The 24,540-nt window shown below is 40.7% G+C and overlaps 1 protein-coding gene across 4 annotated transcripts in view; it reads left to right on the forward strand.

Annotated features, from left to right (window-relative positions):
* Positions 1 to 1,411: 1,411 nt before the first annotated feature.
* DISC1 (DISC1 scaffold protein) overlaps positions 1,412 to 24,540 on the forward strand; it is a 187,191-nt gene continuing 164,062 nt past the window's right edge. The window contains exons 1-4 of one of the 4 annotated variants that reach the window (XM_039707573.1): positions 8,966 to 9,057; positions 16,964 to 17,680; positions 17,765 to 17,913; positions 21,412 to 21,481. In XM_039707573.1, coding sequence (XP_039563507.1) covers positions 9,000 to 9,057; positions 16,964 to 17,680; positions 17,765 to 17,913; positions 21,412 to 21,481 — 994 coding nt within the window. In that variant the 5' untranslated portion in view covers positions 8,966 to 8,999. Of the gene's footprint in view, positions 1,632 to 8,965; positions 9,058 to 16,963; positions 17,914 to 21,411; positions 21,482 to 24,540 lie in introns of those variants that run through there. The other 3 variants (XM_039707572.1, XM_039707571.1, XM_039707570.1) reach the window with 3 other exon arrangements.

Here is a 24,540-nt window from a genome sequence, read left to right on the forward strand (position 1 = left end):
AGTGATTGAATACTAAAGTCCCTTTAATGATGTTGTATGTTCCCCCATCTCATTGCTGAAGTTGAAATTGTTGTGGCTCATTCTGGGAAGGCATTGACAGTGGTTTTCCAGTTGAAGCCGTATTCATAGGGCTTCTAAGCCCTGATGAAACTGCAAATAGGGGTGTTTAAAATAAATATTTGATTTAAAAGAAAAAAAGCCTGACTTTAGAGATTTGTGGTTACTTAAAATATTGGGATCATGGCAAGTTGAAGGAAATGTACATGAACCACCAAATGTTTATGTGCAGTGTTTTGTGTACTTGAGATGAGGATTGTATCCAATATGTCTTTTTTTCTTCCCAGTGCTGGATACTATCAGAGTTATCAATTTTCTTTATAGCTCTCTTTGAGATTGGGCACCAAAAATGGTATGTTCTCATACATGACATTGAAGATTACAGTGCAGCAGCACTCTGAAAAACAGTCAGAGGCAAGTATTGTATTGCCACTGGCTTCCTCCCTCTTTAAATTTAGATAAATCATCTTTTGTTCTCATCAGTAAAGTGAAGTCAAAACTTTGGGCCTAAGCTGCTTCTGGTGGAATTGTAGTGGGTTTGTGTAAGAAAAGCGGATTTATTAGCACCAGAATAAATTAATTGTGATGAACAGGAGGACAGAAAGCACTGCAAACAATGTTTTGTAGTGACAAAAGCGAAAACCCTAGAGGTTAATTCTGACTTTGTTCACAAATTAGGCACACTTGGTTAGGCTTTTTTTGCTCGCCGTAGCTTGGGCCTTTGACAGCGACTGAACCAGCTGACCTTTCAAGTGCGATTTACTCGCGTGTGTGACGCCCCACGGGCGCTCCTCGGGAGTTATGATATTTTCTTTTCCCATTTTAGCCTTGTGTTTCTTTGAGTGAACCCCTCTTTCTAATTGAGCAGAGACAGGCTGTGACCTTTTCTGGTTTTGGCCATATTGCATATTAATGATTCCTGTGGAAATTGCATATTAATGATTCCTTTGGAGCATTGGCCTCCAAGGTGAAGAGGAAGGGACCTGCAGAGTTGCCATAGTGATTTCCAAGTTCATCCTTAGCATCTTGTGTATCTTTCCAGAAAGCAGCCCTTTCATGCTGCGTCACTTAGATTAGGATTGAACCTAGGGTATGTTGTAATACTATTCAATATTCTTGAAGGAAAACTGCTGCAAAACCCTTATGTATTCGGAATGAATGCGGCCTTTGTAAACCAGCAGTCACATGAGGAAAAACTTGGCCCTCTGGTACTGAACAAAGGCTGCTGTTCCTATTTTAAGTGTGGTAGTATCCTTTTTTGAAGGTGTTTCCTTATTTCTGTGTAGTGTTAACTATTTAACACACCATGTAATTTCCTTTTTTCTTCTCCTTTACCATATAGGTGTGGATTCCATTCAGAGCTCACCTGAAAAATGCTTTCAGGGAGAAATATCAAGCCTGCAAGCTACTGATGCTGTGGAAGCCAGGATCCACTATGGATGTACTTTGTTTGCTAAACATAAGTTTTCTGTATGGAAATTGAATTAGCTGTTGACATGGAGTTACTTCCCTATTTATTGATGCTGAGAATGTGAAGTGGCTTAATGAGTGATCTGAAGTCTGCAGGCAGAGGGGTGAGATCATGTGTTTTCCTCAAGTAGGGTTTCTTTGTTCGGTGTGATTCCTTTGGGACTTGAAGAATTTGGATTCTGCCTCCCCTTTGTAGATACTGTAAAATGCTGCTTGCTGTGTTTCAGACCCTCCTTCATCTCACAGCCAAGCTTCCTTCCAGAACACCTCTTGTTATCTCTGTGTGATACATTTCTAATTGGGACCCAGCTGTCTAATGAGTATGATCAATGGTTCTTTCTGATTTTTCTCACCACATCCTCCCTTCCCCTCTTGCTGCCTTACAGATAGGTCTCAGTCGTGCCACACCGGTGTCAGGGTAAATCGTCTTCTTACTTTGCTCTTTTTGCCCTCTGTCACTCTCTTTATTCATAACAATGATAAATGTAAAAAAAAACCCAACTAAATTAGACTTTACCTTGAATACTAAATATTTACTACATAAACAGCTGTGTACTCAGAATAAGGGATGGAAAATGGAAAATATGTTTTCTTAGTACTGCTTAGTTAGCTCCTTTAAAGTTGTATGCACTACCTGTGTTTATGGATTGAATGAAAGAGCAGCCAAGTCAGAACTACAGTTGAATAAAAATTTGTTAAACACTCTGTATGTTCTTAGATTATAAAATCTCTTTGGGAAAGAGCTGTGTGGGAAAAGTGGCTCCTTGAAATTAAGAGCAGAATGGATGTGGCATGTGACCTTTCTCTGTTCTCTGCAATGGCTGAAGAGTTGGTTGTTTGGAGGGGTTTAATGTGCTCTTGTTGAAAGTTTTCCTTTGCTGGGCTGAGAGGTCAGTGGGACAGGAGACCATTACAGAGGAAAATCTCTTAGTAGGGAGACTTTGTGTAAAACTAAATAAAATGAAAGGGTTAGTATCTGTGAGAGAGGCAGGAACTGGGAGTTGATATCATTTTCTGAATTGTTTTGCAAGTCTCCAGATCTGTGTAAGATGAGGGATGTGGCACTGGTGTAGCTTTTCAAGACCTTGCTTAATGGTGAATAATAATAATACTAATGGAAAATTACAATCAGATAGTAGTGATGTTTTGAATGTGTCTGTAGATAATGAAGTCTGTCAATGGCTTCACAACTTTATTGATTAAAGGGGTGAGCACCACAGTCCCTAGTTCAGCTTATCTGACAGCAACTTGAGTTTAAATCACCAGTCTGATGATGGTGAAAATCATCAGATTGGTCTGAAAAATATGCTTTAAGCAATAAAGGAAACAATTTTTAACATATTTTTGTTTTGCTTTTGGGAAGCCATCAAGTCTCTAGAGAGCGTGGGAAGGGGAAGAATAGTTTTTTCATGATAGTAAACTGCTTTCTTGCTGTTTTAATGGGATACTTTAAGTATTTTGTTTCTGTTATGGTGGTAAGCATTCTTCCCACTGACATAGCAGCTTAGTCTTACGGGTTATCAGTACTGCAGATATGCAGGCACTTGGAGTGGTGCTGGGGGAGATTACTTGCAAGGCCAAATGCTTATAGCCACAGGTTTTTCCTTTATGTTGTGGCTATCTAATTCTTGTGGTTGCTTGTTCTCCTTCCTCCACACATAAATGTTCTACTTCAAGGAAACACCATGAGGTTCAAAGAAAGGAACATCCCTGAGCCTGTTCAGGGTGGTAAATTGAGGTAGCCTCAGCTCCATAAAATATCTGACTTTTTGTTTCAAGAGCTAGGCTGATCATATAAACTTAATTTCTCCCTTTGTTAGAGAGTATGTCTTTGGGGACAAGAGCTTTCCATTCTCCGTTAGGATTTTGGACAAAGATGGTTACTGAGGCAGGAATGAGATTGAATTTCATGGTGCTGGTCTAAGTTTCAGGTGCTTCCTGTTGCTAATGGTCCGTGGAGATCGTGGAGATGGAAGGGAATGGGCAGCACAGCTGTTTGCTGGGGCTTGGCTTTTCCCATTGAATGAGTAGTGCATTAACCCGTCATATTTGCATTAATAGCTCAGGCTGCCTGTGTTGCATTCCCAGCTCTGCTCCTGAGGAGCCATAGGCACACCAGTCCCAGGAGGTTGTGACATGCAGCTGCTGAGCTGGGTGATATTTTGCATTGCTGTAGTAACATTTCCTTGTTGTTAGCATCTTTTGGTTCCGTGTCTATGGTGGGAGCAATGTGCATAGGGTGCTGATAACTGTACTTCAGCAGTGGTGGGTGCTCTTGGATGCCTTGGATGGTCCCAGGCTGTGCTGCCACTGCAGTGGGACAGCAGTGTTTTAGCAGGGCACCATGCTTAAACTTTGCTCCTGTCCTGCCAGAATCCTTGTTTAGGAGAGCGGGACATTTTAATTTGCTGAGAGCAGTGAAAATCTTGAGGAGACCCTCACAGAATTTGTGTAAGAAGGATCTGATTACTGTTGCCTGGGGTGCAGAACCAGAGCAGCTGTGTGGTTTTGCTCCCAAAGTAGTTAATAATCAACAGGTATTGTGTTTCCCTTTCCCCTGGAGAGCCTGAACATGGTCATGGTGAGAGAGCTGCTGTAGTGTTCCCACACTTGTGGCCTGCTGGGGACTTGTACAGACTTGGCTGGGAGGGAAGAGCTGCTCCAGTTTATGGTTTCCTCTGAGCAGTCCATCACAACTGGATGTCTGCTTCCTGTGAGAATGAAGACTGGGGGAAAATCCAGTTTTGCCAGGGGGTCTCAAGTTGCTGTAAGCTACGAAAAGATCAGCTTCAACTTCTTTTTTTTTTTTTTTTGTATGCAGCGAACACTAGCAGTAGGGTACTTGTTCTTTTAGCTAATTGAGAATTTTCCTACTATGGTGCCAGCTTTTGCCAATGACAGAATTTTCCATGGGATCATCTGTTCCAGGGTCAAGTTAGGATCTATTTCATGTTAGCTAAGCCCACCTTGAGTGTAGCTATGATGTAGATTTTCAGGAGTAGATTTGTTACTGTCTTTTCCTTTGTGAGGTAGGACTGAGAGGTAAAAACCAGCATTGCTGTTTTGGGAAGAATAATCCATAAGGCTTCTGATTGCCCTTTGTGAAACCAACTGGCTTGCCCTTTTGTACTTCAAGGCCTTGTGTTTATCTTTTAGAGTGAGGTTAGTAAGGTTTTCCATCTTTTGGTTAAGTAGGCAGCGTATATTCATGTCATTTACCTTCTGAGTTAATTTCATATTATTTTTAAATTTATCTTTGTTATGAGTCGTGAGCATGGTGTGTAGCAGCTGTTTTGCTGTGTTTCTGCTGAGTTTGGCATGGCACTGAATTTCTTGATGTGAGAGCCCAGACTTTTCTCCTGGATCTGGATGCACACGCACTTCTTGTGTTACTGCTCCGTGTGCTGCCATACCCTAGTGAAACTTTGTGTGCTTTGCCTAGGCATAGCACAGTTGGGAGCTGGAAGCCTGGGCATTAGGTGTGACCCTGGTAAGTTTAAATTGGCTGTGGTTTTAATGCTGGGAGGCCAGTATAACTCTGCAGTGCAAGCTATGAGAAGTACATGGGGTTGCTGTCTTTCCTGCAGGTATCTTAGGAGTAATTGTTTTAGGGGTTAGTTGGCTAAAGGTGGTCTCTAATGGCTTGGAAATTATGATATAAAATACGAGAGGAGTTTTTAAAAGGAGGATTACAAGGCAGGGGGCAAGTAAGGAATAATACCAGGAGTAATAATAATCAAAATCAAGCAGACCAGGTGAAGACAATGCTAAGGATATAAGGAATTCTGGGTAGCAGCCTGTGTACATATTTTGAGCACCAACATTGCTAAAAAGTGGAAGAAGAAAGAGACCAGCCCCCTCAAATTTCTACCAAACTAAGAAGGAGAAGATCTAGAAATAGCTGTGTTTGCTACTTAATTCAGTTACAGATAAGGTATAGATCTCTGGCACAGTTTTGGCTGATACGTCTGTGTGGCAGAGTATTCAGGCGTGACTTTTCACATGCTCATGTCATAATCAGACTTCACGGACTGGATAGGGTAGAGGCAGTATTCCCTGGGCAGAAGTGGTCTTCCCCCTTCCTTTGCTGGGAAATTTGTGAGACAGGCAGGTTTTGCTGCAGCTGTTCAGACGTGGTGTTAGTTTTTTTGTGTGTAATGCCCTTGGCACCATTTAAGGGATTATGTTTTTGAAAGGCAAGTGTCTTCAGAGAGTTGTAGTCTCACAGATGGCTCCATCTTGTCTTCCAGTTGGCAAGCAGCCTGGGAATAAGTATCAAAATAATTTTTAATACAGCAAAGAGAAATGCTTGCCAATGTTTGTACAGCCAATAAAAAGCCTCAGTAATAAAGATTTTGTGAAATAACTGTGATAGATCAAAGTGACATTTAAGTGATGCTCATGAGCATCATTTAATCTCCAGCTAACTGCTAAAGGCCTGCTGCTGTGGAACAATTGCAGTTCCTGTGTTCTGCTTTAGTGTATCTGTCTTGCTTAAGGCCCTGACCATCACCAAAGCTTGTAATTTCTCTCTCTCTGTGTGAATGATGGATGCTTAAGTGCTGTTTGAAAACTTATTTGTTTCCAGTATTGAACTTTATTCTGAATTTTCTTTATAGAAAGTGAGCTGTTTTCAGCTTCCAGGATGTGATGGAACTATTGTTTGCTGACTTCCCGTGACTCCTTTGTGGAGTTAAAAATCGGAGAAGTTGCTTTCTTGCAAGGTTGGATGCATCTCCACAGATTAAACTCTTGAACTTTTGTTGTGGGTATAGTTAATAGTGAAATAGTGCAAATCCTGAGACATGTATTTAAATCTTAGAAGTATGTTAGGATAGTTTGGGTTCAAGGGAACCTCAGGTGATTTCTGGTCCAATTCCCTGCTGAAAGCAGGACTGACTCTGGGGTTGTGTCAGGTTGCTCAGAGCTTTTATCTTGTTGGGCCTTGAAAACCTCCAAAGATAATACAGCCTCTCTGGGTAGCCTTCTTCACTTCTTAGCTGCCTACAGGGTGAAAAAGTTTTTCTTTGTATCCAGTTTCCCATTTTTAATTATGTCCATCTCTTTCTTGTCCTGCCCCTCTGCACTGCTGTGTATGGATTGCTGTCATCCTCACTATTGTTATGTGGCTTCTTCAGAGCATTGCTACTAGAAGAGGGTAATTCAAGTAATTTCTAACATCTTAGAAGTCTTGGAGTAGCACACTTGCATTCTTTGATCTGCTTTCCTTCCTACAGCATAAGATAGCACTGTACTTCCTGAAATTTACTGTTGCTGCAAATATGTCTTCATACCCAAAGAGGGCATTCTAACCTTAAAGATGTTCTTAGTTCTGCCTTGCTGGCTTTCTCTGCTACAGTCCTTGCTTATGACCCAGACTTTAAGGTAATTTAAGACATTTCATATGTTTTTGTTCAGTGAAGCACTATGACACTTTTATTGCTCAGAAATGAAAATCTCAGTCTTCTCAGTATCTCTCATGGTTTTGTTGTCACCTCTTTGTTTTTGTAAGGCTAGTCATGCGAGGGGTTCCTGCTCACAGAGGGCTGAGAGAGAGGATGCTTTCTAGGTTGAGCAACTATGGCAAGTACATTCAAAATACTGTGAGTTTTCCTTTCTGCCTAATCAGGAGGAAATTCAAAAGGTTTCCAACATAAAAAGGTAGCACTGTTTCACTCAGTAGTTAAAGGAGCCTGTCAATTAACTATTTATATCTATAGACTGTCTTAGTGGATTTGCTTGACAGAGATATTTTAGAAATCTATTTTCCAGTCTCAGATCTCAGATTTGTTTAGATTTGGAGTCCAAAAATGTAGACAGGTGCAAGTTGTTATAGACAGAGTCCTCTAAATATGATGTTTGTATTTGCTTCATGTTTCTGGTGGAAAATATAAGTTAACCTGAGGTTTCCAATAAAAATTCACCAGACAGAATAGCATTATTGCAGGATCTGCCTCAAGGGGACCTGCAACTCTTAAGGTTTGATAGCTTAGATAATATAAAATTCTATCTGAGTGCTTCTTTTAAATCTCCAACCTTTTCCATGAAGACAGGAGTTCTAAAGGTACAAAGCTTTAGGTGTATTCTGATAGTGAAAATAGTTAGCTGTCTTTCAGGAGTCCTGTGTTAGTCCTTTGTTCTGTCTTGGGCATGCTTTGTGGCTGGGATAAAGTTGTGTAGTTTCTCACATGGTCTGCTTCAACCACAAAGCAAATGCATCAGATTACTGCTGTACCTCAGAACTCATGAGATCAAATGTCTCTGAAATTCATTGCTTTCCTTGAAAGGAAGCTACAGCAGTTCTGCCTGCTACTTCTTAATAATAATACTTTTTGGGAGTATTGTGTGTAAACCTGAAAGTAGCAGAAGAAATTCCTAATTACACAGGGACCTATCCCATATACCTGAAAGGATATGCAAATGTGAGCTACCTCACACAAATCCTGGATTATGAATTCAGGTTTTCTAAAGCAAATAATATTGCTTTAGAATTGGAAGTAATGAGTTAACAATCTCTGTTTATTCTGGAAAACTATCTGAATGACACTCAAAGTTTTTCTCTGCCAAGCTTTTTGTTGCTGAAAAAGATCTGTTCAGGTGTGTGTGTTTAATGCCATATGGTATGCTCTGCACCTTCTTTATCCACTTAAAATGCTAAGATGGATCTGGAATATATTGACCTGAAAAACTGTTCACTGGCTTCTTCTTTTAATACAGAAAATATTTTTGAGAGGTTTGATTTTTGTGTTGACTTATTTATTTAGCTTGAAGTATTTTGCTGAAGACTTTGTTTCAGTGCAATATCCTGCGAAGTCCCTGGCACCCAAGAAACAAGCTATGTCATATAGGGGTACAATTTCTTTGAGGATGAATGCTGTGCTTTCATTTACTTTGGTAATAAAAGTAGTGGGTGAGGTTCAGTGAAAGGTGGCAGATACTGTGTGTTTGTACTTAGGTAGTGGCACTTAATTGAATCACAAACAGCATGTGACAGAAATGTCACATGTTAAACTTCTGGCAGAAGTCTGTGCTTTTGTTGAGCAGCATAGACATGTGTTAGTAAGGGTAGCCTGTGTTATTGACTAATGTGTGTTAGCCCAGGGAGAATGTCAGAGTAAATTGTGACAGGTAATTGTCTTGATTTCCTAGGCATGAATAGCAGTGATTTACAGTCAGGGGAAAGAAGCTCTCACAAGAGTGTTTTCGTTGGGATGATCTCTAAGGGGATGAATGGAGTCAGTGTGCCTTTAGAGGGAGGTTTGGTTTAGGTTGTCATACAAGCTCTGTGTGCTGTGAAAGACATAAAAGAAACCCTCAGCCAAAAGGCTGAGCAATTGGAGGGAAGCAATGAAATCAATGAACACAGCTGAAGTGGGGCTCTGCCTCTTTTAAATGCAGCTGGGGAAGCCCAGAAAATTTTGAGCCCTGCTGATGGGCAGTGTGAAGCAGGAAGGCTCTCCACCTAGGAAGGAATGGAGTGGGCTGAGGAGGTGGAGGGCCTGGAAGCTCATATGAGGAGGATTTTTGGGGGTAAGTTGAGACATGCTTGTTTGCTGTTGTGAGAGAAATGCTGTTAGGAGGACTGGAGGGAGGCTTGTGCATGTTTGTGTTGTGACCAAAAGGAAAGATTGGAAAAGGACCAGAGAGTCTGTATTGCAGAAATTGGTATTGGGAAAGAGAGTATCTCTCTTTGGCTTGGAACACTATTCAGGAGCTTTGTGGATGGTTATCATTCTAGGCTGTGAAGTGTGGCCTGTCCAGAGTTTTTGTCAAAGCTCCAGAGCAGCAATTGGAAATATTCTGGATCAACTCTCACTTGAAAAGAAATGAGCCCTTGGTTTGGAAGGAGTAACTGGATGGTTGAAATGCAGTGAAAGTGGGTGTAAAAGCAGGCAGGGTTTGATGTCAGTGGTGGAAAGCATGTGCAGTGTTGGTATTAGCAGAATTAGGATGGAGAAAAAAATGAGTGAATGACAAAGTAGATTTGTGATGTCCTCCCTTAGCCTAGGATTTACTGACTGTATTCTTTGATCCTTGTCTGCTTCTGGTGGCCATGGCTTTTGAAGGTGTGTGAAAGGCCTTTGGTCCCATCGACTCTTTGGTCTGCAGTCCTTGTGTGAGGTGCATGGGGTTACTCTCAGCTCCTACCTGAAGCGGAGCAGGCAGATCTCCGTGTTTCTGCCATACCTGGTGATGTGGGTTGGAAATAGCAAGTTTGGCCTCTAATGCCAGGACTCCTACATTGATTATGGGGAGTTAGATGTTTAGTGCTGGTAGGTGCCTCCTTTGAGTGCTCTCCAGCTGTATATTGAGGCCTTCTCGACCTCTGTGTTGATAGCTGTTGTCCCTCTGTGCTGCCACATCTGCTAAATTCTGTAGTTCAGTGCAATTACTTTCTAGAGAGAAGCTCTATTCCTTCCTGGAATGTTAATTTTCTAAAAAATTGTTTAAAAGATATCTGACTTGCTCTAGTGATTACTGACCCACTGTATTTAGAGGGAGCTGTGATTTCTGCTAGAAGTGTGGTTAGTATTCTGCTGCTGTTTCAGCAATCTCTGCTATAGTATTTCTTCCACAGCCTGTTTATAGAGAATCTCAGAATTTCATCTGAACAACCTACTTTTCTCCTCTATGCTAGAGGAAAAGGATATAGCTGGCGTCTTCACTTTTGTGTTCTGGGGCCCAGTAAAACAAACTTCCAGCTTCTGTTTTGTCTGTCTACAGCCTTGGGTAAAGGTTGTAAAGGTCAAGCCATATTCTCAGTGAAGATCTCAAAAGGGATATCATGTGTGTCTTTCCCACTTGCCAGTGAAGGTCTCTGAGGGAGCTGCACTCTCTTGCTGGAGCAGAGGTTCAGCCCTCCCAGGCTGTAACACCTGCAGGCTGATGATGCTGAGCAATCTGCTGGCATTTGGCAAGGAGTTGCACTGGAGCTGCTTGTGCAGGCGTGAGGACAGCAGGGTGGTGCTGCGCTGTGCCTCCTGGGGCCACTGGAGGATCTTCATCTCGCCACTTGGAGCAGCAGTTTATTGTCAGCTGCAAAAGTACAGGTCACACACATGCTGCTGCAAAGAGCAAAGAATACCCGAGTGCAGAAATTCTGTTGGAGCTTAAAGAGCTGCAGGGCTTCATGTAAAGCCCAGAGACTTTGTTTTCAGGGGAGCAGGGAGAGGGAGCAGCACCACTTCTTTGCCTTTCTCCTAGCTGCAGGTTGGCCTCATGTCCTGTGCATTGCTGTAATTGCAGTTTGTGTTCGTGCCTGGCTTTTGCAGTGTCGTGTATTTAATCTGCATCCTGAGATGCTGTGCTTTCTGTGGGAATTTGGTGCTCAGCTTTCCTGATGTCTGGAGCTCCATTCCATGTCTCTTCTTGCCTAGGCAGCATGGACTATGCATCTGACAGCCTGGCTGGGGCTACAAGGTGAACTTCTTCAGCAGACAAAGGAGGAGCACTTGTCCTGGGACTTTGATATTAAATTATAAAGCTAAAAGCCTTCTGACTCCTCACCCTTAGCAATATAGGAGCTGCCATGTTGTTTTATTTTCATTATATGTGATCACTACTGAGCTGTTAAGAGAAAATTACTTTCTATTTCAGTAAACTCAATTCTGGTTTCAGACTGACTGTGCATCAGATGCTTAATTTGGAACCCACTCTCTTCGTGAAATTAAAAATTCAAATCTCCAAGCTGGAGCATTCAAACTGTGCTTGAATTAGAAATTGACTGCTGTCAATGTGCTCTCACACTTCACTTTTTAAAAGATTCCTTCTTCCCCTCCCCCCTGATGCGTTTTATATTAGAGTCTTGCTGTAGATGATCTGACTGAGCAGAAGTAGTGGGAATCCACACTGTCACTCTGTAGACAGAGTGATGAAAGAGAAGTGTGGTGTGTTAAGTAGACCATTTTTTGAAAAGGACTGCTGTGTACTGATTTCATAGTTTCACGAGTGTTTGGTGGAATGATTTTATGGGATATGACTGCAAACCCATTAAGTGTTGTTTGCAAATTAATTTATGACCTAAGGAAACTACAGAGTTACTATGCAACATCCTTGCTCCCCTATTTCTGTGTAATATTTAAAGCTGTTGTCAGTTCTCGACTGAAAAGAATCAGAGAGTTCTCTCCATGTAAGACATTTGCATGGACTGCCTCTAGAGACTTTTTATTGAAACTGGGAACAAAAGAATTTTTCCCTGTGAAGAACAACAAAACTTACACCCACACCCCACCTCCTGCAATAAGCTCTGTGAATATTCTCTGTAGGCTTGCAACTTGTGTGTCCATCTGCCTCTTTGGAAAATGGGTAAATTATTCTCAGTAACTTAACTATTGAGTTAAAAAGAAATTTGCCCATAGTTTTGAAAAAAAATTGGGCTGGGTATTTTTGGGGAAGTGTCTTCTCTTATTCACTATGCTGAAGGTACCCAGTGCCGATGCTGGCTTACTTTTCCAAGCCTGGTTGTGTTCATCCTTGGGAGGTTTTGTTGTTCATCAGATGGGCTGACAGGATGGATCCCTGAGCTGGGTGTGGGGTTAGTGGGGAGCCTGGGAGCTGTTCTCTTAGGCAGCTGGTGGTGTGAGTTTGGCAGTTCTGGCTGGCTAAGGCAGGTGTCAGTGTGTTGGGTGAAATACATCCGTGAATTGTGTCAGGAGGTTTGGAGAATGATTGGGTTGAGGCTGATCAACCAGAGATTAATTTGGAAAGTGAGTTCCAGTAACAAATATGTAATTAAGGAAGGGATGATTGTTACTGACATGGGAAGTGTTGTTATTTACCAACTGACTTTTTGGTAGACTTTTTTTTCTTTCTTAGTGTTAAGGCTAGACCAGGTTTAAACTGGCTTATTTTTTTAAAATTTCTTTTTTATTTCTTGAGGTCTGAAAAATGTGATGGGTGTATTAATATCAGTTGATGTGATTCTAATTCTAGAGAGAGGTGTTGTAATTTCATCAAATGGCTTAAAATGAGTTGTTGCATTTAGGAGGCAAGTGGCTTGATTGTGACAACTCAATGACATGCATTATGGGAGTGTGTCAATAACAACACAATTATTTAAACCCTGGCTAAAGAAGACCATTCTGGCTTTTATAATGCTCAACTCTTTGAAGTGCTTTTTAGTGGAGAATGGAAACTGACATGCATTTAATGACCTCAGAGGATATGTTATTTACGACATTTTGGAAATCTAACAGCTGAGTAACTGTACCGAGTCTGTTACCTTAGAAATCACAGGGAGCCTCGGTGAGGAAATAATTTGTATCATTATATCCAGTACAATGTAACTCGGCAGTGCTTCCCTGTGTAGATACCCTTTATAAAACTTTAGATAAACCACACTTACAGTTAACACTCAGTAGGTGAGACTTTTCATTTTAGGAGTTACTAAAGCCTTTATTCGGAAGTGACTTTCTTTGAAAGCTTATTTGTGCGAAGAGGTGGTACTTGTTTGTTTCCATGTAGGCTGTATTGAGATCAGTGCCATCTTATTTGGCATATTTAGTGGCGTCTTTGAAATTCAGTAAACGAGTCAAACTGTAACTGATTAGGAACTTGCAGCATTTTACATATTTCTGTGATATAGGAGCTGAAGAGTAATGGTTATTGTCATGTCAGATTTATCACCAAGAGTGGTTCATTTTTGTTTCTGATAGGTTAAACATTTATGTGTGTATGTTTGTAAATAATAAATATGTGGAACTCACTTTGTTTGTGTATAGTTTGATGCAGGTGTTTGGGGCTTCTTTAAGAGAAGCAACACTACAGAAATTGCTTGGAGCAGTGCTTTGATAGCTGGCTTTGAATATGACCAAATACCTTTTCTTCCACATCACAGTTACCACCCACAAGTGCTCTGAGGATGAATTTGTTATTCTAATGAAAATGAACTGTCTATAATATAGGTGTATTCAGATAGTTGGGCTAGCTTTAAAATTGCGTCTATAATTTCTCATTTTCAGGGAGAGCTTAAATGATCTTGCAAGCATTCTGCATCACATGCTTATAGCAGGAGTGAGAAGATGATCGCCTCAGAGTTTCTGTACTGATCTATACAATTCTACCAGAATAACAAAAATTGAAGATATTTACACCTTTTCATCCACAGATGCTGTTAGAACATTTGGTCCTGAGCTGCTACTTTTGTGGCTGAGAACAAAGACTGATGATCTAAAATAAATTAGATTACTGTTTTGCTGTCCTTTGGTGTCAGGTTGGACACAAGAGAATGTGCTCTTTCCATCAGGAAATGCTCTTAGGCTTCACCTCTCCCTCTTTCACCTCACTTGGTGCAACTAAGATGTCGCTTTACAGCAAGAGACTATTTTCTTTTTCCCTCTGCTCTGGATCTGAACTGCTATTGTACATGAAATGTTGATCATCAGGAAAGATTGCTATGGTGAAAGAGCTGTTAAGAATATTTCTGAGCTTTCATAATTTGAATTTGAAGTAATTTGCACATATCTGCCATTAAATATATGTTACATTGTCTTCTAAGATTGTAAAATATATATTTTAAAAATTTGACTTTTAATATTACTATTGAAAGGCTCTTCCATTTGTAGATTTCTAAATGTGTGTCTCATACAATGCATGACACCCTGTAGGGTAGGGCTTTAAAATTGCCTTTGGTTGTTTTCATTTGGATAATTTTGTAGTTAATTGCCAACAGTTATTTGATGTTCTTCAAACTGAGATGAGAAGAATTTAAGGCCTGTCTTTTTATTTTGTAACAAGCCAGCTGAATTGGTTCAGTGTAATTTCTCTGACAGGCAGACAAGGCAAGCTATGGTGGGAAGGTTATGCAGAGAAAGTTTATGGAGCTGTATCTCAGATATGTAATAATAAACAACTGAAGTTATTCTAGTCTTGAGAACAGGGGCATGGCACAAGGGTAAACAGTGCCCAGACAGTACATCAAGGCAATAGAACCCTCCTGGCTGGGTTTTGTGATGGCTGAGGGCACTGTGAGTGCTCTCTAGCTGGACCTGGAGATCGGGCTTCCCCTTATCCTTTGGGAAAGGTGAGAGTGTCCATGTTCAAGTCAGTCCCAGCTCTGCCTGGCTCTCAGGGGCAGCCACGTTCAGGCAAAGGACTGCAGCTCTCTCCCTGTAGCATCCTCTGGATGCCTGGTGGCTTGGCCTGATTCTCATCCTGGGTATCACTGGGGCAGTGTAACTCTGCTCTGGTATCCAGGTGAGTGCTTTGTGCTGCTGGATGGACTCACCAGGAGAGGGACCTGGAGTGCATGCAGGAGCAGAGTGCCAAACCTGTCTAGAGGCTGTCTGTGAACCTTGTGAGGGGCACAGAGATGTGTGGGCTGTGTGTGATCTCATTCAGGACACTGCAACTGGACCCCTTTGGCTCCAATAATTTTTAGAATTGCATCCAGTTCACTTGGTGTGAATATCTAATGCTTTGGCCAATTTAAACCTTATTTACATTAGCTTAGTTTAAATTTGGTGTTTAAAGAGCTCTAATTATCTGTCTACTTTAGAAATTCATAGTGACTTAGTGAGATCAATTTTAAACTGATTTTAATTAAACCAGAGGACCTTTTGTGTTTTTACAGATGAGACCTTTTTAAATGGCCATGGACTATATGCAGCCTTAGAATGACTCTTATGCATGACTGATTTCTTCTGCTGAAGTCAAATTTAGCCTATTGTTTTGTATATAAACCAAAAGAATTAAATTTTAAAGAACATTCTGTTCAGTTTTTGTTCCCTTGCTCTGAGAGTGATTCCTGTTTGTTAAGACTTCTATTAAATTACTCCCAGAACAGCATTTCGCTGTCTTTTTATAGTAGACAGGCTGATGGACTCCATGACCTTTTTTACTTCTGATTTCTGTGATGCTTTTTTCCCTCAGACAAAAGAGAATATAAGAGACTGCTGGGATATTCTAATTTATGGTGATAGGAGGCAGAATACAGGGGCTTAACTGCAGTCCCATGGTGAGATGTGCCACTATTCTAGTATATGGAAAATGTATAAATTGCTTTTGTTGGAGGTTATTTGGAGAGAATTTAATGAATGTTGGGAAAATTCTCCTGGGAAGTTTCAGTTCAAATGCTTAAATTCTTGTATAAGATGTCATCATAGTGAGGTGTGTGTGAGGCCTGTGTTAGGAGCTGCTGAAGAATTTAGATTATGTGCATATCCATCAATGTAAAAACTGACAAAGGATTGTGATTAGAGAGGAATGTTAAATGTAAAGAAAAAATATCAGAAACTTGTGTTTTTGTAAGGGCTCTGTGTGGGTGATATGAATATTTCCAACATCCAGTTGGTTCCGTTTCTGTGAGTAGAGGGCAGCTAATAGAGGACATAATTCAGCTAGACATCAGATCCCCTTGTAGAGTGATTCTGGCAAAAAGGTGCAGTCAATATCTTTTTGTGTTACAAAATGGATGATAGTGCAGGCCTTGTATTCCCATTGATTCCCATTGTGCAGGACAGAAAAATGGAATACCATTTAACTAGCAGTACGTAAACACATGAATGAAAGTAGTCATCATGTAATCTTTTATCAATAATGCATATATAAAAATATACAGAAAACACAGACATTAAATTCTCATCTCCCAATTTTACTGTTTACTGTGGAATTTTTATCTTGTTTGGGTGGGGTTTTTTGTTTGTTTTCCTATCTCAGCAAATAACAAATTTATCTTTTCATCTGTGTAAGTGAGGTATGTGTAAGGAAATCAAGTTACTGAGCAGAGGCTCCTTCTTAATGGCATTAATACTTTAGTAATGTTAAAAAATAATAATTTTCTAGGATTGGTGATTCTTCATGCAAAGCTTTTCCTTCAACTTTACATTTTTGACAATAGGTAGTATCATAAATCTAAATGACAACTTGTGTAGTATCTCATTAGACCAACATCTGCAACCACAATACAGTTGTATCTGTTATGGCAGCAGAGCCTGAGCCATTTGCTACTCATGGTGTTAAAACATGGGTTTGAACACAAGAAACTGAACAAAACCTCTTTGTGATCATGGTTCTCACATTTCGGGTGCAGATTCAGTCCTATCTTAGATGTGCTTGTAAGTCTGAAATCAGTTTGCCTCAGAGAAACTTAAACCAAGTTTCTGCTTCAGCGTGCTGTTAAGCAAGTTGAGAATGGAAGAGCAGAGTGATATTGTGAATAGGGAAGATGATGCGATACATTGTACCCAGGTTTGTGTCCGGATGGAGGAGCTTGTTAGTGAGCTCCCTTAAAAACAAGTGGGAACTCTTTGGAAGGCGAATGAATACACACAGTGTTCTCTATCTGCAGTATGGTCAGTGTCTGTGTCTTGTTGAAATGGAAAACGATACACTGCTTGAAATTTCAGAAACAGCTATTTTCAGATACTACAGTATGTTAAGCCTGGAAAACTGCAGAAAGTGAACTGCAGTCACTTACTGACTTTTTCTCCCCTCCCAGGTGATCACCAGCAATTGATGCCGGCGGGCTCTCTTCGTAAAAAGAAGCTGGCAAGAAGACCTGGATACATGAGGCCAGAAGCTCAGCGACAGATGGAGTTCCAGTCCCCGGGTGCCTGTGCGGGGTGCAGCCCAGCAGAGCTCCAGCAGCACTGTGGAGGCACTGAGGGCTGTGCTCTGCACAGACAGTGCCAAAATGACTTGGAATTCCTGCTCTGTAGTGCTGTAGCTCCTGCTCCTGGGGTGACAGCCTTGGCCGCTACTGGAAATGCTCCAGGATGCTGTGAAAATCTTTCTTATTGCAATGGTCCACAGTCAGAAAGCACAGGGACAGGGGTCTGCCCTGCTGCCACAACAGGCAAAGGAGATGCTTCTGCTGTGTGCTGCCGCAGCAGCGAAGTGAGCAAGCCCCCAAACATGTGTGCTTTGGATCAGACAGAAGTGAATAACAACTGTGAATATCGAAACAGAGGTAGTATTTCTCATTCTGCTGGTGCACAGGATAGCTTTAGATCAAGTTTCAGTTTCATACAGCTCTCTCTGAACTCAGCCTCTGGAGTAAATGATGTGGAAGGCAAATCTATTGAGGAAGATGAGATTGCTCTGCATCCCAAAACCACAGGCAATCTGCAGAAGCCAGAAGAGATGGCACAAACTCATGAGCACTTGGGAGATTTGTGTTGCTCCTCCAGATCCAGTGAAGATTGGCAGCATGAACGTGAGAGCCCAGTAAATGATAAATTACAGGATTGTGAGACTGTCTCTCTCTTGGATATAGATGCAACATTTTCATATTCTACAGATTCCTCGGATGCAGCATCTGCTGGCTCTTCTGTCACCTCAGGCTACGAAAGTAGCTTTACTGTCAGTGACCATAACTGGGACACTTTGATGAAAAAATATGAACCAGTGCTACAGGATTGCTTGCTCGGCAACCGCAGTACTTTAAAGGTCAGTAATCTCACTTTGTTTTTGATACCTTTTCCTCAAAACATTTTATTTGTAGTGCCAAAATCAAAGTTTACATAGGAGTTTAGATACTACTGGCTTTTGTGGTCTTTGTTCAGAGTTTTACAGTAGACCTCTGCATGACAAAAATGAGATAACAGGATTTGTTTGGTTCTTGAAAAATAGGTGATATTTTTGCAGTACCCTATTCTATGTTCTACTGAAACTTTAATCCTCTCATTTCCAACATCACACATCAGTTTCTGACTTCAGTAAGTACCACTTCTTTTCACAGGTGGCTGTTTTGTCTGCAGTTTGGGTTATACGTAGTATAAAATTAGGAGGTGGTAAGAACTCTTTTCTTGAAGTGTCATGATTTAACAACACTGAACTTTTTAATTGGAAATGTTGAAGTTGAGCCAAAGACTTCTAAGAATTGGGCAACTTTGTGAAAGTAGTGTGTAATCTAATACGTGCTCTCCCCATGTGAAGACAAAGGAGGATCAAGTCCCTTTCTGTCTCCAGCTGGGAACTGAAACCTTTTTTTCTTTTCCCCTTCCACCCTGGAGGAGTAGTGGGCTGGTGAGTCAGGAGTCTTTTTGCATATATGTATGTTCCTGCATTTGTACCTACAGTGTACACAGGCAGTGTCATTTCACTGTGCTCTCTGTGCTCGTTATAGGAGAGGGGTGGGGAAGCTTTAGGAAGGATCATCTGTGTTATATTTTTATGGTGGTAGGGTGGGCATTCTGATCTTACCCTATCAAAGGAGCCAAGTATTGGCTTTATTGTGCACACAGGAAACATTAATCTAGAAATTAATATGGACACAATGGATTGCACTAATTTGTTCAAGGTGTACTGAACAAATGGTAATGGAATTTTGGGGTTTTTTTGGGGATTTTTTTTTTTTTTAGGTGTCTGGGTTGTTTTTTGTTTTGTTAGGTTGTTGTTGTTTTTTTTTAAATTTAATTTTAATTGTCTCACTAGTGCCCGAGTTTCTTGGTTGCCTTTCAGAAGCTCAGCTCTTTGTAACTTCTCAGCTCAAACACATACCTGGTGAGAGGTGCTGTATGGCCTTTAGGCCTAATGAAACAACCTGCTCTGGGGAGACTTTGCACAGACCTCCTGTCTGGGTAAAACAGAAGGCTGAGAAAGGTTTATTCTTTCTTTGCTTACCATGGCATCTGACCTGGGCTTGCAGTGCTCTGTAATACTTTATTTTCATAGATAATATGTGTAGAACTCAAACTAGGTTCTCTTATTTACAGACTTCACACACATTTACATGGAACAGTTTCTTTGTTTTCATGCCTGGAATTGCAATGTGCCCATTGTCTGAGATGGTTTGGGAAATTAATTCACTGCAAATTTGGGAATGCATAACGCAATCAAAATAGGAAATTATTTTTCTTTCTTTTCGGTATTGCTTATTTGATAGGCACAAAAGAAACATTGCTATCTTTAATTTCTGTATTCATTAATACATTGAATGGAGAACTGGGGATTTGTGCCCTTAGATGTCTTTGCCCTTGGTTAGCCAGTGGTGTATGTTGAATTTGAAGCACCTTCCTGTTGTAATGATAATGAGTAGAGTCTCAAAGTTTCCTCAGAAAGGAACAAAGGCAAAGGTAGTCAAGAAAAGGAGACAAAACCAAAGTTGTTACAATTATGCTTTCTCCGTACTTAAAAAGTGATCTTCATCTGGTGCACATCTAGGACTTGCCATGCTGAAGCACAGGCAGGTCATTGATTTGCTGAGCTCCAAGTGTCTCCCAGCCTGCCAGCACTTTACAGAGCAGCATCAGTCAGTTTGCCGTGGGCGTGCCTGGGCTCTGGTACCCAGGCAGGCTTTAAATGACCTGCCACTGTAGGACATGATGGAATAAACACTGCCAGCAGCAGCAAAGCTGAACTCTCAGCATAGGTGGTTACTGTACATCATGTATGTGAAAAAAGTGTCACTTGAATCATTCCTACTGCAAGCCTCTTTAAAACTTTATAAAAAGTCAGGCATAAAACACAGAAAATAATTTATGCTGAGGGTTCAGAGCTCTTCCCTTCAATACCATTTGCATTCCTCACTAGCCTCAGAGAAAAAAGATTGGAGTTCCAGGAAATGAAAACCAAAATAAAGTAAAGCACAGAAGAAATAGGAATGTATACAGTGTTTTGTGTTTGTTTTTCTTCTGGAGCATCCTATAGCCTCTTATTAATCAAACATTTTTGGATGCTTTCCTGACTTTATTTTTTTAGTTCTTTTCTTACTAGTCTACTTTCACATACCATATTTAGAGGGAAATCCTGAATTTAAAGGCTTGTGTGTTGATTGTCTAATTTGTGTGCTGATGTGTAGTCGTGATAACTGAGTGCTTCTATTAACTTGTTGACTGGCTGTACCTGTTTTTCTGTATGCAACTTAGAGTTTAAATATGAGGATTAAATATGAAAGAGCTTCAGGGACGAGGGAAATATTTTTTTAAGATTTCTTAAGGATGTCTAAAGTATGGATTTTAGTGCTCTCCCAAGCACTTTCAGGCTTTGGACTTTGAGAATATACACTGCTTCTTTCTCCAGGCTCACCTTTTTCAGGGCTGATAGTGGCTTGTTTGGTACAGTTCATGCATAAATTTAATAAGAACCATATTCCAGTCTTGTAAATGCAGCTGTGTTAGGCTGTGTCTGTCATGGCAGTGAGGAGAGGACTAAACCTACCTTCTAACCAATTTCTTTTAACGGTAAAAACTTGTAAAGGCCTTACAAAATTTTACTAAATTTAACAAAGAGAATCATTACCTTTTGAAATAAAACTTTATTGTGGTAAGTTCCTTTTGGAATGTGAGAGAGTACTTTGTATGTGGTTTGGGTATTCTTGGTGTTCTGCTTTTTTTCCTCATCTAGCATTTGCATTGTGAAAATGCAAATATTGACGTTATGTAGATGAGCCTAAATTGTGTTTTAAGGAAACTTTTTTTGGCTGCAAATTAACATTCTTTTCTGACCCAAAACATCAACATACCTGTTCCAAAGTACTCATACTGCATTTCTGTTTACAGAATAAAATGTGGTTTGCATATGGAAATTTTATATTTGTTCTCTGCAAAACTCAGTTACAAAATCATCAGAAGGAGCTTGGGAACAGACTGTTGAGTACAATGTGATCAGAAGTTGATATGGTGCTGACAGAATTCTCTAATAATCATACGTTCATTTATTCAAAGGGTGAAAAATATCCTATAATCGCACAATCACCTTTGCTTTTCATGAAATATAATTTGTTATTCTCTGTGTATGTTTGGACTAAAGCCATGCTTGACTCAAGTAGCTGCAGTTCAGCTGACTTCCAAATAGGTCTGTCTACTTAATAAATACTGGGATTAACCATCATAATTTGGCCATTGTAGTGATGTAGTAATCCATTAAATTTATATTGCATAGAAGTTTATAGTTATATATTTTTAAATGCAGCTTCTTCTTAACTAACTTTTTTTCTTTGCATAGTTAAAATCCTTGATCTTACGGCTTCAGAGGCTTCAGGAAAAAGCAATAGAGGAAGATGACTATGATAGAGGTGAGAATTGCTCCTCCCTACTCCCCACTGGTTCATGCTTCTTTTTTTCCCCTCTTTCCTTCTTCCTCTATTAGTTTTATTTTATATTTTCTACATAGCAGTGGCTAGGTGTGAAAACAAGTTCAATGAACTCTATTGTTTATTCTGTCATATGGCAGGAAACAAATTAAAGTAGGTCAGCAGCAGGTAGCAACAGTTTTTATTTTCTTGAGCCACATCACCATGTGGCAAGGTTGAAATCCAAATACCCACCATCTGGATCAGCTGTTTTGAAGCAGCATGACTGAAAAAAAATGCAGAAATGAGTGGAAGCTTCAAAAGGAGAAAGGACAGGCACTGGCTGCTGACAGAGTGAGATTTGCTGCTTGCCACATTTAGTCATGACACTACAACAGGGCTCACAGAAACAAGGTCAGTGGATATTGCAGAAGTGAATGATACTGTCCTGTGGGATTAAGTTGGTGTCCACTGAGTTCAATCAAATTCAGCTAGACAATGTGGTGGTGATAAAACTGCTGGCAAATATCTATCTTTGAAATGCCTTGGCACTTCTGATAAGTTTTGCATGTATGCACATTAATAATTAGAGCATCCATTAACACATGTTGGGTTTTTTATTGTTCCCTGTTATGGTAGTCTGTGTTCACGTAGTCATACTTTGATAATCTTGAGGTTCTAGGGTAAATTCTTCCTGCTAGGTCTGTCTTCAGTTGGAAGAGACTGAAAGCATTTCAGTGAAATCTGCATGGTTACTTCAGATAATCAGTGTGGAAAAAGAAAGCTCCTTTCCTCCCACTTTTATGCTCTCGGCTTTTAGGAATTGGGCAGCGGTCAGACTTGTGGTTTGCCTCTCCAAATTACTGTGTGATGCTTTGTAGTTGTGCCGTGACTCTGTTTTCCTGCCCCCAAAGATGTCCCCAAGATGAAAATCTAGTGTCTATGGGGTAGATGTGTGACATTTCTGCAAGAGTGGTTCTGTTGGCCTCTTAAAGGCCTGCCTGTGTGTAGGAGAAGAGTCTCTTACTGCCACAAGTCATTCTTTTTAGCGTGGCATCCCCTAACAGGGAAAAGTTTTAGGTGTGTTAAAATCTGAGGATGTAGTAGATATTTATGGGTTTAGTCTCTGTCAAATAGACATTATTAATGTGTGTGCTTTACATGTGTAACACTCATAACTCTTCCTTTTTTAAGTGCCTGTGGGTTGAGCTCACAGTTGGAGACTTCCCAACAGCTGTGTACTCGGTGTGCCTGGTTACCGCAGATTCCAGCTGGGATTCTCTAGGCAGTCAGCCAGTCTGACAGCAGTGTTTCAGTGTATCAGGTGTGACATCTCCATGTGATGCCATATAGTTGTTGGCCACAGGGAAAAATGATGACTTGTGTTGAGTCTCACACAGAAAGTGTAGTTTTCCTGGGCACTGGTCTTTCATCGTTAAAACAGGACTAGTTTTCTGTTGTCCATCACTTCCTCCTTTTACCCTTTTCAGTTCCACCCTGGTTATCAAGCAGGGTTAGCACACCTCATTAGCGCAGAGGGTGGTTTGCAGAATGTTGCATTAATTCCCCTCAGATAAGTGGTCTGGCTGAAATGTTATTTCACCAGGTGTTGTGGGCACAGAGAAAAAGTGATAAGGAGAATCCACAGATTCTGTGGATTCTGTTTTGTGTGGTAATTCTGACATAAACAGGCAGAAAACATTTGTTCTGGTATGGGACTGGATGCTGAGGTGCTTGAGAGACTTTAACTTGAGTTCTTCATCCCTTTGGAAACTAGATACTGTTGCTCTCAGAAAATGACAGACATGCTTCATGCATGCATGCAACCAGGCATCCTGAATTTTACCAACTCCTAGCTTTTGAGTTTTGAGTCCTTGACCTGTTTTCTGTCATACTGCTCTTTGTTCTATTTCTGATACAACTATCAACTGATGTGTGTGGGTTTTTAAAATTTTTTTTGTGACTACTTTTCATTATTTTCATGGAAGCTGAAGTGGCTCCCTTAGTTTTCCTTTTGTGAAACACAGGCAGTGTATCTTCAAGATAAGACTTGCATGGAGAAGGTGTAGTGCTGCAAGGAGAATCAAATCTGTGGCCTTCCTTCCTCACCTTGCAGTGGCAAAGTTTTCCACCTTTGCTTTTAGAGCTATGTTGCTGCTCCTGGTGGAGAGCAAAGTCTTCCCTGACGTGAAGTTTGAGAGCTTGTTAAATAGCTTACAGATTGGCCTAGTATCAATTTCTGTTCAAGTGAAATATGTAATTAGCCTTCTTTAAAGGGATTTTATTGCCAAATATTACTAGCAGGGAATGGAAATGCTAAATGTGCAGAGCTGTGATGTGGGGCATAAATGGTGGTGTATTATCAGGGAGTGGGAGAAGTGAACCTGGGGCATGGGGAGGGCTGTGGACATTTCAGCTGTGATGCTAGAGAGAAAACTACTGATCCTGTAATTTGAGGAGTGATTCTGAGTATAGAGTGAGTCCTCTGCTAAGAGTAGACCTGTTTTGAATCAGAGATAGTGGCAGTGTTGTGTGTGGTGCCAACACAGGTCTTGCTCATTTGGAATTGCTTCAGGGGAAGGATAGACCTAGTGTGATGGGAATAGCTATGAAATGCCCTGGACATGGAAAAGGTGAATAGAGGAGAGGGAGAGCAGGTGGAGGAGGGGTATGTGTGCTAGACTCCCCAGAGAGAAGTTAAATTGCCAATAAATACATTATCATGTGTAACTACTGCTTTGGTGTTAGAATCTTCTCTCCAGCTTCAGCCATAGTCAAGATCTTAGTTCCAGAGATTTTCTGACTCCAGCTCTTTCAGAGTCATCTTGTCTTGAGAGAAGGCCTTTTGGTGGGAGGGAGATGTGTTAGCACTTAAAACTCCTCTAAGTGCTCTCAACTGTTTTCTGCTGTCTGAAACTGCCAACTTCACAGCCTAAGGAAAGACAAGCATCACAGGTTTGACATTGTTGCTTTCCTGCTATACAGAGCTTTTTGAAAGCTCCTGTAGTTTAAGGTAATCATTGAAACTGAATTATAAGTAAAGCAGTGTCCATACAGGGAGG

This window comes from Passer montanus, unplaced genomic scaffold, assembly GCF_014805655.1.
Source record: "Passer montanus isolate IOZ18808 unplaced genomic scaffold, ASM1480565v1 scaffold2, whole genome shotgun sequence".
Lineage (NCBI taxonomy): Eukaryota > Metazoa > Chordata > Aves > Passeriformes > Passeridae > Passer > Passer montanus.